Source organism: Cherax quadricarinatus, chromosome 80 (assembly GCF_038502225.1).
Source record: "Cherax quadricarinatus isolate ZL_2023a chromosome 80, ASM3850222v1, whole genome shotgun sequence".
NCBI classification, from domain to species: Eukaryota; Metazoa; Arthropoda; class Malacostraca; order Decapoda; family Parastacidae; genus Cherax; species Cherax quadricarinatus.
The window spans coordinates 18,894,255-18,907,215 of NC_091371.1; the positions used below are offsets into that span (position 1 = coordinate 18,894,255).

At 38.1% G+C, this 12,961-nt stretch overlaps 1 protein-coding gene across 4 annotated transcripts in view; it reads left to right on the plus strand.

Moving 5' to 3' along the window:
• The window catches only part of Myo61F (Myosin 61F), a 204,933-nt gene that overhangs the window by 155,636 nt on the left and 36,336 nt on the right, over positions 1-12,961 (plus strand). For all 4 annotated transcript variants that reach the window (XM_070102210.1, XM_070102211.1, XM_070102209.1 and 1 more), the window contains 4 exons: positions 1,347-1,445; positions 1,618-1,778; positions 3,980-4,149; positions 12,589-12,722. In XM_070102210.1, coding sequence (XP_069958311.1) covers positions 1,347-1,445; positions 1,618-1,778; positions 3,980-4,149; positions 12,589-12,722 — 564 coding nt within the window. The remainder of the gene's footprint in view (positions 1-1,346; positions 1,446-1,617; positions 1,779-3,979; positions 4,150-12,588; positions 12,723-12,961) is intronic.

Consider the following 12,961-nt stretch of genomic DNA (forward strand, 5'->3'; position numbering starts at 1 on the left):
TCACTTTAGCATCCTCAATTGTGTAAACATTATAGGTAAGGCTTGGGAGGAAGTGACTAAAAGGACCTTGAACTGTGCTTGGAAGAAACTGTGGCCAGAATGTGTAGACAAAAGGGATTTTGAAGGATTTGAGGCTAACCCTGAGAAGTTTATGCCAGTTGTGGAATCAATTGTGGCATTGGGGAAGTCCTTGGGGTTGGAGGTTAGTGGGGAGGATGTGGAAGAGTTGGTGGAGGAGGACAGTGAAGAACTAACCACTGATGAGCTGCAAGATCATCAACAGCAAGAGGCCAGACCTAAGGAAACTGCTTCGGAGGAGGGGATAGAGAAATTGAGGAAGTTGCCTACTTCAAAAATTAAGGAAATGTGTGCAAAGTGGCTTGAAGTTCAAACCTTTTTTGATGAAAATCACCCTCACACAGCTATTGCAAGCCGTGCTGGTGACTATTACACTGACAATGTTATTAACCACTTTAGGAAAGTCATAAAGGAATGGGAGGTACAGGCCTCAATGGACAGATATGTTGTGCGACAGAGGTCTAGTGACTCTCAAGCTGGTCCTAGTGGCATTAAAAGAAGTAACCCCGGAAAAGGACTTGCTACCTCAAGTCCTAATGGAAGTGGATTCCCCTTCTAAACATTAACAACATCCACACACTCCCCTCCTCCCATCCCATCAGTCATCACCAGATCTTCAATCAAGGTAAGTGTCAGTTTGTGTGTATTAAAATTAATATTTCATGTGGTAAATTTTTTTTTTTTTTCCATACTTTGGGGTGCCAGGAACAGATTAATTTGATTTCCATTATTTCTTATCGGGAAAATTAATTCGGCTAACAATAATTTCAGCCATCGATGAGCTTTCCGGAACAGATTAATATTGTTAGCTGAGGGTCCACTGTATTAGTCTGGTGAGAAATGCTTTTTTCTTCCTTGAAAGCAATACCACTTGCTGGGTTGTGGTAAGATACTGTGTTTTGAAAGTAGATAGGATAATGCTGTGAACCTTTCCTTATGCCTAGCTTATCAAAAAGTATAGGGTCTTGTTTGGATGCTTGGTGCAATTTTTTTTTTAATCATTGTAGTATCTCATGAGTTAAGGCAGTTTATGAATCTCCATTTCATTCATGACTGTATATGCATGAACAGGCAGTGGGATTCATTGGAATTGCATGCCTACTGTCAACATTTTTTTTGGAACATTGAACAGTGTAATTTCTGTTGGCAAAACTTTTATCAGTGAATATATTAGCTGTAATGTGTACAGTTAGTTTATTCAATTGTTGCTGTAATATGAAAAGTTTAAATACGGATTTTCTTTAAATGTTCATTATATAACTTTTTAGTTGATAGGATGTGATAAAGATGTCTTACGGAAGGCTTTAACACATCGCACCATAGAAGCACGTGGAGACATTGTCACTTCGCCCCTAAATCCAGAGCAGGTATAGTGCACAATACGACTTAATTTTGTAGAAATGACTCGGCTGGTATTCTTGATTCCTTCAGTTAGTTATGGAAAAGTTCTAAATATATTGAACACTGATGAACATGCAGCAGAATTTTGTATAGCATATACTCCTTAATTGATAAAAGCAATCTCTTTATTTTGGTCAGGCTGTGTATGCAAGAGATGCTCTTGCCAAGTCGGTTTATGAGAGAGTGTTTAATTGGCTGGTGGTGAGGTTGAACCATTCTCTTGAGAGCCCAGAGTCTGGAAGGAAGACACTTCTGGGGATTCTTGACATCTATGGCTTTGAGATATTCGACAAGAATGGGTATGTCAACTTTTCCCCGAGTATTGTTTAAAATTTTGCTCTGTTAATTTTAATTACGTGTACTATGATTTGTATGGTATATAATAATTTTTTTTTGGGGGGGGGTTATCCTGCCTCGGTGGGAGACTACCAGCATGTTAATAATATAAAATTTGAATAATTAATAAACTTGTACACTAGATATTTTCACACTCGCAGATTATCAGACAAGAAAGGAAAAAAAGTCGCTCGTTAATTTCTTTTTTTTTTTAGCGCATTGGCTGTCTCCCACTGAGGCAGGGTGACCCAAAAAGAAGGAACACTTCTTTTTTTATAGTAATTTATACAGGAGAATGGGTTACTAGCCCCTTGCTCCCGGCATTTGAGTTGCCTCTTACAACATGGCTTGTTGAGGAAGGATTCTTTTCATCTTCCCTATGGAGATAAAAGGAAATAAGTACTAGAACTGTTATGAAAATAGAAAATTCAGATAGGTGTGTATATGAAAGTGTAGTGTGACCCAAGTGTAAGTAGAAGTAGCAAGATGTACTTGTGTGTTTGAGACAAAGAAAAGACACCAGCAATCCTACTATCATGTAAAATGATTACAGATTTCCTTTTCACACTTGTTTTGCAGGAGTGTAGTACTTCCCTGGGTGGTAGCAGTCTACCAATTTGATGTACAATATAGGGAAATTAGTAAAATTAATTTTGAAAAACCACAATACAGCTCAGTATTCAGTATGGTTATCTCAGTACCCTGACAATGTTAATCTTGTGTTGAGTGGCATCAGGGTGGCTATGACAGTGTTAGCAGTGTTTTAGCATATTACACAAAAATGACTGTACAACATTTCATCCTTATAAGGAATTTAAATTGACATTAAGCTAGAACACTCGTGTTGGGGTAGGATTTTAACTTGGGTTTCCTCAGTTCCTCTTTTCCTGTTACATCGAAGATTCCTTAATAAGTTTTTTTTATTTGTGAGTGGTGCATTGATGTATATATAGAGACAAAAAACATTATCTATCTATAGAGGCAAAGAAGGGAATGTATGGAAGTATAGTAGTACCAACACTCTTATATGGGTGTGAAGCTTGGATTGTGAATGCAGCAGTGAGGAGGCAGTGGAGATGTCCTGTCTAAGGGCAATGTGTGGTGTAAATATTATGCAGAAAATTTGAAGTGTGGAAATTAGGAGAAGGTGTGGAGTTACTAAAAGTATTAGTCAGAGGGCCAAAGAGGGGTTGTTGAGGTGGTTTGGTCACTTAGAGAGAATGGATCAAAGTAGAATGACATGGAGAGCTTTTAAATCTGTAGGGGAAGGAAGGCGGGGTAGGGGTTGTCCTCGAAAAGGTTGGAAGGAAGGGGTAAGGGAGGTTTTGTGGGCGAGGGGCTTGGACTTCCAGCAGGCGTGCGTGAGCGTGTTCGATAGGAGTGAATGGAGACTAATGGTATTTGGGACCTGATGATCTGTTGGTGTGAGCAGGGTAATATTTAGTGAAGGGATTCAGGGAAACCAGTTATTTTTATATAGCCGGAGTCGAGTCCTGGAAATGGGAAGTACAATGCCTGCACTCTAAAGGAGGGGTTCGGGATATTGACAGTTTGTAGGGATATGTTGTGTATCTTTATACGCATATGCTTCTAAGCTGTTGTGTCCTGAGCACCTCTGCAAAAACAGTGATCATGTGTGAGTGAGGTGAAAGAGTTGAATGATGAAAGTATTTTCTTTTTGGGGATTTTTTATTTTTTGGGTCACCCTGCCTCGGTGGGAGACGGCCGACTTGTTAAAAAAAAAAAAAAAAAAAAAAAATTGGTGGGACTTGATGTGGTGAAGCTAAGGTCTTTAGGGTTAGAAAAATATGATGGTGATAAAGTAGAATGAGCTGGACAGTGATAATGGGAGTACAACCGATACATGGTTCAAAAATGCGTGTGTACCACCACAAAGCTATTTCAGTCGATGGTTACGAGATAAGGCCAGAAACACTGTGCATATTCTCGTGATTACCGTAATGTTGTATTTGGAATTCTAGATTTAAGAAGTATATTTAAATTTAAGAAAAGATTTTCAAACTTGTAAATTACCATTTTAATTTGGGGCAAGCACAAAAAAGGGGGAGGCCAGCTGTACTGTATATGTACAAAATTTGAAGACATTTTCTAAAAGTTTTCATTAACTTAACAGTTTAAACTATCATTGTTAATATTTTTGCAGGTTTGAGCAGTTCTGCATAAACTACTGTAATGAAAAACTGCAGCAGGTGTTCATTGAGCTGACACTTAGGAGTGAGCAGGAGGAATACTATAGAGAAGGAATAGAGTGGGAGAAAGTGCAATATTTTGACAACAAGATCATTTGTGATCTAGTGGAGGAAAAACACAAAGGTAAAGGAAGTGCAGTGAATTTGTTGTGTGAAGAATATTTTGACATTTTAAATGTATGATGTCTTTGTAGTGCATGCTGAAAATTACACCTTTTTCAGCCCATTTGCCAGATTTAAGAAGTGCCAGGGCAGTTTTTGTATGGGAATGGCACCCCTTGCCATACTGCCAAAGATACAAAGAATTGGCTAAATTGTGATTGCTCCATACTGTAATGACTGGCCTGGAAATTCACTGGACATGTTCAGGTTAGAGAGCATTTGAAAACTTAAAGCTTCATGACATGGATATGACCTCTAACCCCAAAATCTTGAGTGCCATTAAGCAAGTGTGGGAAGATATTGACTTAACTGTTCTCCATATGTTAGCTTTATCAGTGCCTGGGAGACTTAAGGAGTGCATCAAGAGGAAGGGTAATCCTAGGAAATACTAGTTTAGATGAGGAACATGTACAGTAGGACAACGCTTTACGATGTTTCGTCTTGCCGCATTCCGCTAGTACAGATATCTCAAATTACGACCAAAACTCGCTATACGGCTTCCCCACCTGACTTTCTAATGCGGTCACTGCACCCCACCAGGTTTGTTTACAATCTCTGTGAGCACCGCATCTCCATTATGTCTGGAAACTTTCCAAAATTTGAAGAATTTTTAAGTTACTTCATGTTGTAATCTTATAATTATACTTGTGTACCTGTACCCAAATTAACTTGCACACTGTGCTGGTATGCAGGTACACATTAATATCACTAATATGCAATAATAATCATTCCGAGGCGCATTAAATGTTGTCTATTACATTAATATAAACTTTCTTCTTTCAATGTACCAGCCGTATCCCACTGAGGTGGGGTGGCCCAAAAGAAAAAACTGAAGTTTCTCCTTTTAAATTTAGTAATATATACAGGAGAAGGGGTTACTAGCCCCTTGCTCCCGGCATTTTAGTCGCCTCTTACGACACGCATGGCTTACAGAGGAAGAATTCTGTTCCACTTCCCCATGGAGATAAGAGGAAATAAACAAGAACAAGAATTAGAAAGAAAATAGAAGAAAACCCAGAGGGGTGTGTATATATATGCTTGTACATGTATGTGTAGTGTGACCTAAGTGTAAGTAGAAGTAGCAAGACTTACCTGTAATCTTGCATATTTATGAGACAGACAAAAGACACCAGCAATCCTACCATCATGTAAAACAATTACAGGCTTTCGTTTTACACTCACTTGGCAGGACGGTAGTACCTCCCTGGGCGGTTGCTGTCTACCAACCTACTACCTACATTACTATAAACATTTTCATTAATTCATCCATATTTTTTCAAAATTATATAAACACACTATATAACATAAATGTGATAAATACACCCCACAGTAGAATAAAATAATTAACATAAATATGAGATGTTAGGCGAAGATGAGCAAGTATGAACCAAAACAAGACGTGTTCGTCTGCTTGTTTACATTCTCCGTGTGTGTGTGTGTGTGTGTGTGTGTGTCTCTGTCTCAGTAGTAGTACCAGTTCCTAGTAACCAGTAACCAGTGTACCAGTAGGTGACTCACTACCAACTGTCTGTGCGAATGACTGTTATTCATGTTGCTGCTGACCATAGCATATTTTTGAATGCCTTACCTGCTAGGCACTTGAGTCAGTCTAAGATAGGGAGCAGAGAGTCAGGTCGGCTGTTGGCGCTTCCCATACTTCCCGTTATATATTATACATACTACCAGCCTACGTGAGTATTTTTACCCCATCCACGTAATCGAACCCACATGACAAATTTAGACCTCGTCCACTTCACTGTATCAATCTGTTCCACTGGTTGAGGAGAAAGACTTAGCTCCCACTGACTTCCCAGACGAGGTCAAGCATTTGTTGACTCTGTTGAACAAACGTCGTAAAGCCATTGCCTTACCAGGTGAGAAGATGGGTATAACGAACTTATTGTCCCATCATATTCCACTTGAACCTGGTACTAGACCTATCTATGTACCTGCGTACAGAATGCCTCATTCACAAGTTGCTGTTGCAGAAGAATTGATCAATCAAATGCTTGATGATGGAGTTATTGCACCTAGCAATTCACCTTGGACTGCGCCCTTGATCCTAGTGCCTAAGAAGGATGGTACTTGGCACCCAGTGATTGACTTTAGGAAGTTAAATGCGAAAACTATTCCAGATCGCTTCCCACTTCCTGTACTGGGTGATCTTTTACGTTACATCGGAGATAAGTCTTTTCAACCCTGGACTTGTTACAAGGGTTTTGGCAAGTCCCTCTTCACGAGGACAGGCAAGAGCTAACTGCATTCTCCACTCCTACAGGTCATTATCACTTCCTCCGTATGGCATTTGGATTACATCTTCCCCTATCACGTTCTCAAGGCTCATGACTAATATCTTTAGAGGTCTCATAGGTAATGCACTTACGGTGTACTTAGATGATGTAATCGTCATGTCTAAAGACGTGGATACACACTTGAAAAGACTTGATGTAGTACTTGGTAAACTTGAAGCCAATTTAAAGATCAAACTGTCTAAATGTCAGTTTTTCAGATCAGAAATTAAGTTTCTTGGTCACGTAGTCACTCCTAGAGGGGTTACGACTGACCAAAGTAAAGTAACTGCAGTACTAAATTTTCCAACTCCCAAAACTGCTGATGCTGTAAGATCCTTTGTGGGCTTAGCAGGTTTTTATAGATCTTTCATTGCTAATTTTTCTTCCATAGCTGCTCCTCTGAGTTTAAGAAAGATGCTCCTTTCGTTTGGATCTTCCGTCAAGAAAGAGCATTCCAAACTCTCAAAGAAAAGCTAACATCTGCTCCAATTTTGAAATATCCAGATTTTTCTAAGCCCTTCTATCTGACAACTGATGCTAGTTCTATTGGCATAGGTGCCGTACTAGCTCAGAAGACTGATGGCAAGTACAACGCAGTTGCATTTGCTAGCTGAGTCCTTATGAAGGCTGAACGTAATTATACAGTAACTGAGCAAGATGCTTTAGCAATAGTATGGTCTTTAAAGCACTTCCGAGACATTATTTATCAGTACTCTGTTCATGTCTTGACAGACCATGCTCCACTGATACCTTTATTCCAGAACAAACAATCTACTGGAAGGTTAGCCAGATGGACCTTGACTATCCAAAAGTTCAATCCCACCTTTGAACACTTACCTGGCAAGTCAAATATAGTCGCAGATGCCTTACCGCGACATGTTAGTATAGTAACTGCAGACCCTCCATTTACTGCCGAAGATGTAAAGAATGCTCGACGAGCAGATCCCATGTGGTCTGGCGTGATTCGATTCCTGCTCCAGGAAGATCTTATTCTGACTGTGAAGCCACCAGCACCCGTCAGTGACTGTCATGAACCAAGAATTACTGTATCGAACAGCAGAGTTGGGTACTCCTAGCAGAAGAGTATACCAGTTAGTAATTCCACAGTCACTAGTGAATGTAGCCTTACAGCTAGTTCACGATGTACCAGGTGTTGCGCACCCGGGTATGGATCGTTCAGTAAAACAAGCTAGATTGAAATACTTTTGGCCTCGAATGGCAACTGATACTTCTGAGTATGTTAAGAAATGTAGTGTCTGCATGCAACATAAAGGTAATGCTAATGGTCCTAATCCAATCCAAGTGTATCCAACTACTAGCGAACCATGGGAAAGAGTTGCACTAGATTTGTTAACTAATTTCCAATGTTCCCTCCAGGGCAACAAACATCTGTGTGTTATGGTAGACCATTTCACCAGATATTGTGAGCTAGTTCCTATTGCAGATGAGACTGCAGAAACAGTAGCTAAAGCATTTAAAGAATGCATTATCTGCAGCCATACCACCCCTAAGTCCCTAGTAACTGATAATGGTGGTGAATTCTGTAATGAGATTCTTGAAAATTTGTGTACCTTGTACAAGATCTCTAAATCCACCATTGTTCCTCATCATCCTGCCAGCAATGGGTTAGCGGAACGAACCAATAAGAAAGTACTTGATGTCTTGAGAGCCACTATCAATCCCAACAGTGAAACTTGGGATGAAGTTATACCTGATGTGCAGTGTGCTATAAATTCTGCTTACAATGTTTCCATAGGTGACACTCCACATTATGCATTGTACGGTGTAGATAAACGTTTGCCTTATGAGTTGCTATATTCTAATCCGAAACCAAATTACAATCCTGATGATTTCATAGCAACTCGTACCAGCTTAGCTCAAAGCGTCTTTAGAAGAATCCGTGAAACTCTTCATAAATCAACAGCAGAATTTACAAGAGCCGCAAACACTCGAGCAAAGCCGTCCAAAATCAAAGTAGGTTCGAGAGTTATGCTGACTTTCTTTAACAAAATGTCTGCAATGCCAAAGCTGGATCAAAAGTTTGTTGGTCCTTATCGAGTAGTTGAACATATCACTGACAATAAGTATAAGGTTAGAGAAATTAGTACTGGTCAGTATAAAGAATCGCATTTAGATCATATGAAGTTAGTATGTGATGATAATGATGTTCCAACCCAGACTAATGTGACACTCTGACAGTCCTCCTGATCCTGTACTCTCTACCTCTGATACTCGGTCAGACGATCAACCTGAATGTCGTTATTCCCTACGTACACGACAGGTATTGAGAAATCCTCAAGTATCATTTGTTACTACCAATTCAGATTTGCCTCAAATACGGCATGATTTAGCCAGTGCAACAGTTTGATCCTCCCAGAGATGACACCCATTCTGCATATGTCAATCTCACCCTAGCAGAGTTGGGGTTAAATGTAAATAACCTGTATAGATGAATAATTACAGTATCAACTTATCAGTATTCAAGAAATTTTTTTTTGTGTTCACGTTCTCTCCGAATTCTGAGATTTAACAGTCTAGATTTGAGTGCACCGAATCTGCCTTTCTGTTAAACACTTTTCTTTGTATATATTCCTTCCTCAGAATCCGTAGATCACATGAATACAGATCGATCGATCAAATTTTTTTTATCACTTTTATTGTGTAATCCCAATGTTGAGTCTCATTCGATGAGTTGTGCTATATCATACCTTGTAATGTGTTAGTTTCATTACAGTTTCAATTACGTAAGCTTCTATTCCAATATTCTACTTATGTATGTTATAATGCTCAATTGTTGTGTACTTTGACATTGTATAGAATCAGCCCAAGCCGTACACCTGCCGTCTCTAGTTGTATTAGCTGTATGTCGGGACGACGTACGTTAGCGTCACCGAGCTCTCGGTAGTAGTACCAGTTCCTAGTAACCAGTGTACCAGTAGATGACTCACTACCAACCGTCTGTGTGAATCACTGACTTGTTATTCATGTTGCTGCTGACAATAGCATATTTTTGAATGCCTTACCCGGTAGGCACTTGTGAGTCAGTCTAAGATAGGGAGCAGAGAGAGGCAGGTTGGCTGTTGGCGCTTCCCATACTTCCCGTTATATATTATACGTACTACCAGTCTACGTGAGTATTTTTACCCCATCCATGTAATCGAACCCACATGCCGTGTGTGTGCGTGTGCGCACGCGCGTGTGCGTCTTCTTTTTCTTTCTCTTTCCGTCTTATTCATTTTACCTTGTTTACTCGCCTCTCTCCCTACATTACGACTACAAATACTTTAAGGTAAGTAATGGGTGTACTGTATATGCATTTTATCACTATTGCACTCTAAATGTTGTAGTAGTATTACGTGTTGGTGGGGTGGCCTGGCCTGGCTGGCTACCATAGCTCCCACACCTGACTTCTTACAAATAAATGCTACTCGCCTCTCTCCCTCCATTAAGAGTACAAATATTTTAAGGAAAGTAATAAGTCACCCTGTCTTGGTGGGAGACGGCCCACTTGTTGAAAAAAAAAAAAAAAGTGAAGAGTGTACTGTATGTGCATTTTATGGCTCTGGGGCACTTTAAATGTTGTAGTATATTGTGTGTGGGTGGGGTGGGCTTGCTGGCTACCATACCTCCCACACCTGACTTATTACAATAAATACTACTCGCCTCTCACCCTACATTAAGACTATAAATATTTTAAGTAATGAGTGTACTGTTTGTGTATTTTACTTTTTTTAGTGCCTAGTTCTATTGCTAACTTAATGTATATTAGTGTAAACTTATCTAGCATTTATATGCATTTGTAAGTGGAAAAAATGGTGTTCTGCTTTCCGGCGATGTCTGCTTTCCGGCGGTAGCCTGGAACCTATCCTGCCCTATAAGTGGGGCCCTACTGCACATATTTCAGTTCATATTATATATTAAAAACAATAGGTTATGGTGAGCAGGTTTGTTTACTGTGTGATCTGTTTGTGCACACATGTATGTTGCCTACTGTATAGTAGGACTCTAAATCAGTAGCCTGTTGAACTAATGACAAGCGTAATGTTTAGCCCACATAAAACTTACATTATAAATAAACAAGGACACAATTGTAATATACCTCTTGTTTAGGAAATGAAAATGGTATTTAACTTTATTAACAATTAAAATGCTGAAGGATGGAAAAAAAAAACTGTGTAATATAAATGAGCTGAAGGTCCTTCTTCCCTCATGCCATTCAAATAGTGACCCCATTAAAGGCTATTCCAAGGTAGTCATATTTTAGTAAGGTTTACTTGAACAGAATGAAGTATTCTTAAATACTTTTTATTAATTCTTTAATACCAATAGAGGCAGGTGCATTTTTTTTCTACAAGAAATCCCTATCCTTCAATTTTACTGGATAAATTCTTCTTTCAACAAACTGGCTGTATCCCACCGAAGCAGGGCGGCCTTGAAAGAAAAACAAAAGTTTCTCTTTTTAACTTTAGTGATGTATACAGGAGAAGGGGTTATTAGCTCCTTGCTCTTGGCATTTTAGTAGACTCTTATGACACGCATAGCTTACGAAGGAAGAATTCTGTTCCACTTTCCCATGGAGAACTAGATAAAATATAAAGTAAAAATTTATGTAGATGCAACTGACAAATTATTAATCTAAATACTGTATTGTATATGGTGAACTGAGAGATTATATATATCTATGTATGCTGTAGTTATCTAGACAAGTCAGAGTAGGTGCAGTTCCATTGGGCATGGTGTTAGTAAAATTTAAGCACAAAATAAAACATTCATAGTACAGTATTTAGGAGATATGAACGTATTTGTATTTGTACTGTATTATGTACAGTATTACAGTATAAAAAAAATGCTTTCAGTATTACTGTCAGTCATCATCATTGCACTAATATTGTTAAAGAAATCATAGATATCATTGAGTTAATTGAAAAGTGCAGTTTTGCTACCAGAATGGCCAGGGTAATTCTGATGCATAAATAATACCAGCACAATTAAACAGTACAACATTAAGGTAGTGAATGTCTTTTTATTATTATTATTATTATTATTATTATTATTATTATTATTATTATTAATAATTTATTAATTATTATTATTATTTATTACAAAAGCATATAATCGAAAGTAACAAAGAGACATAGGTACAGAGCAGGCATTTGTAATAACTCTGTAGTGTGTGATAATACTCCCAATATGTAAAGCTTTATCACAACATGAAGAGTAAGTTTGTCTTTTCGTTAATATTTTGCTTTGCATTAGATATGTGCATTTGTTTTTAGATGCATATTAGTAAAATATCAGGAGCAAGGGGCTAGTAACCCCTTCTCCTGTATACATTACTATAGTTAAAAAGAGAAACTCTTGATTTTCTTTTTTGGGTCACCCTGCCTCAGTGGGATACGGCCGGTTTGTTGAAAGAAGATGAACAAAATATATTTCATGGACGTTTTTTGAGCTTGTATAGAAAAATTCGTAGTTTTGTATAGATCCTAATACATTCTAGGGTAAATAGAAGCGACAAAATTTGGCCTTGTGTAAGACCATCTACAGCATGTATTGGCTCACAGCAAAGTAATTTCAGGATTTATACAGTCTTTGATACTATGTGGCTTTGATATGATGAGTTTTAAAAACCTGTAGCCATACATGGAAAAAGAACACTTTTCCAACATTCAGGTAGGACTAAAGCTAAAAAATGTTAGTGCTAGTAATGATGTATTAAAACTTGTTAAAAAAAATTTAACTACCATGTACATATTAGTTTCATTAAAAGTACATTATATTGAACATTATTACACAGGAGAACTTTAATATTGTATCATACATTTGTATGGCATTACATCATCAAAAATTAATAGTTGTAAGTTTGTGGTGTAAGTTTCCAATGTGATAGTTAACAGTAAAGACTAGGCATTAATACAGTAGTAGTAGTAGTAGTAATTTACCATGAATTAGTTTTATTATTACAGTTACATTCCTAAATGAAATAACTTTCAATAATATAATACCGTTTTCTTTTTGTATCCCATTGTATTCCATAATGGGCAAATAAAAACAACTGTGAATTTGTCACTTCCTACTCAGATACATAGTGACTGAACTTTGCATTTTAGGTATCATCTCCCTCCTGGATGAAGAGTGCTTGCGACCTGGTGATGCAACAGACTTAACATTTCTTAATAAAATGAACTCTCACCTGGCTACCCACAACCATTACTTCAGCTATGAGACTTCTGATAACAGTAAAGTAAGGACAGCTACCAATTAAGTGATGGTTTCTAAAAAATCTTTACAGTAATGGACATAACCTAACCTGAGCCTCACTAGCCTCACAAAATCTTTAACTACCTTCAGTAACCTACCACCTGTTCCATACACTTGTAAAATGAACAGATGAGAGAGTGGGTGAGGTTCTGTCAAAAAATTTTGTTGAGCATATGAAAAACTTTAGAGTGAGACTAATAGATTGAGAAAACCTAGGGAACA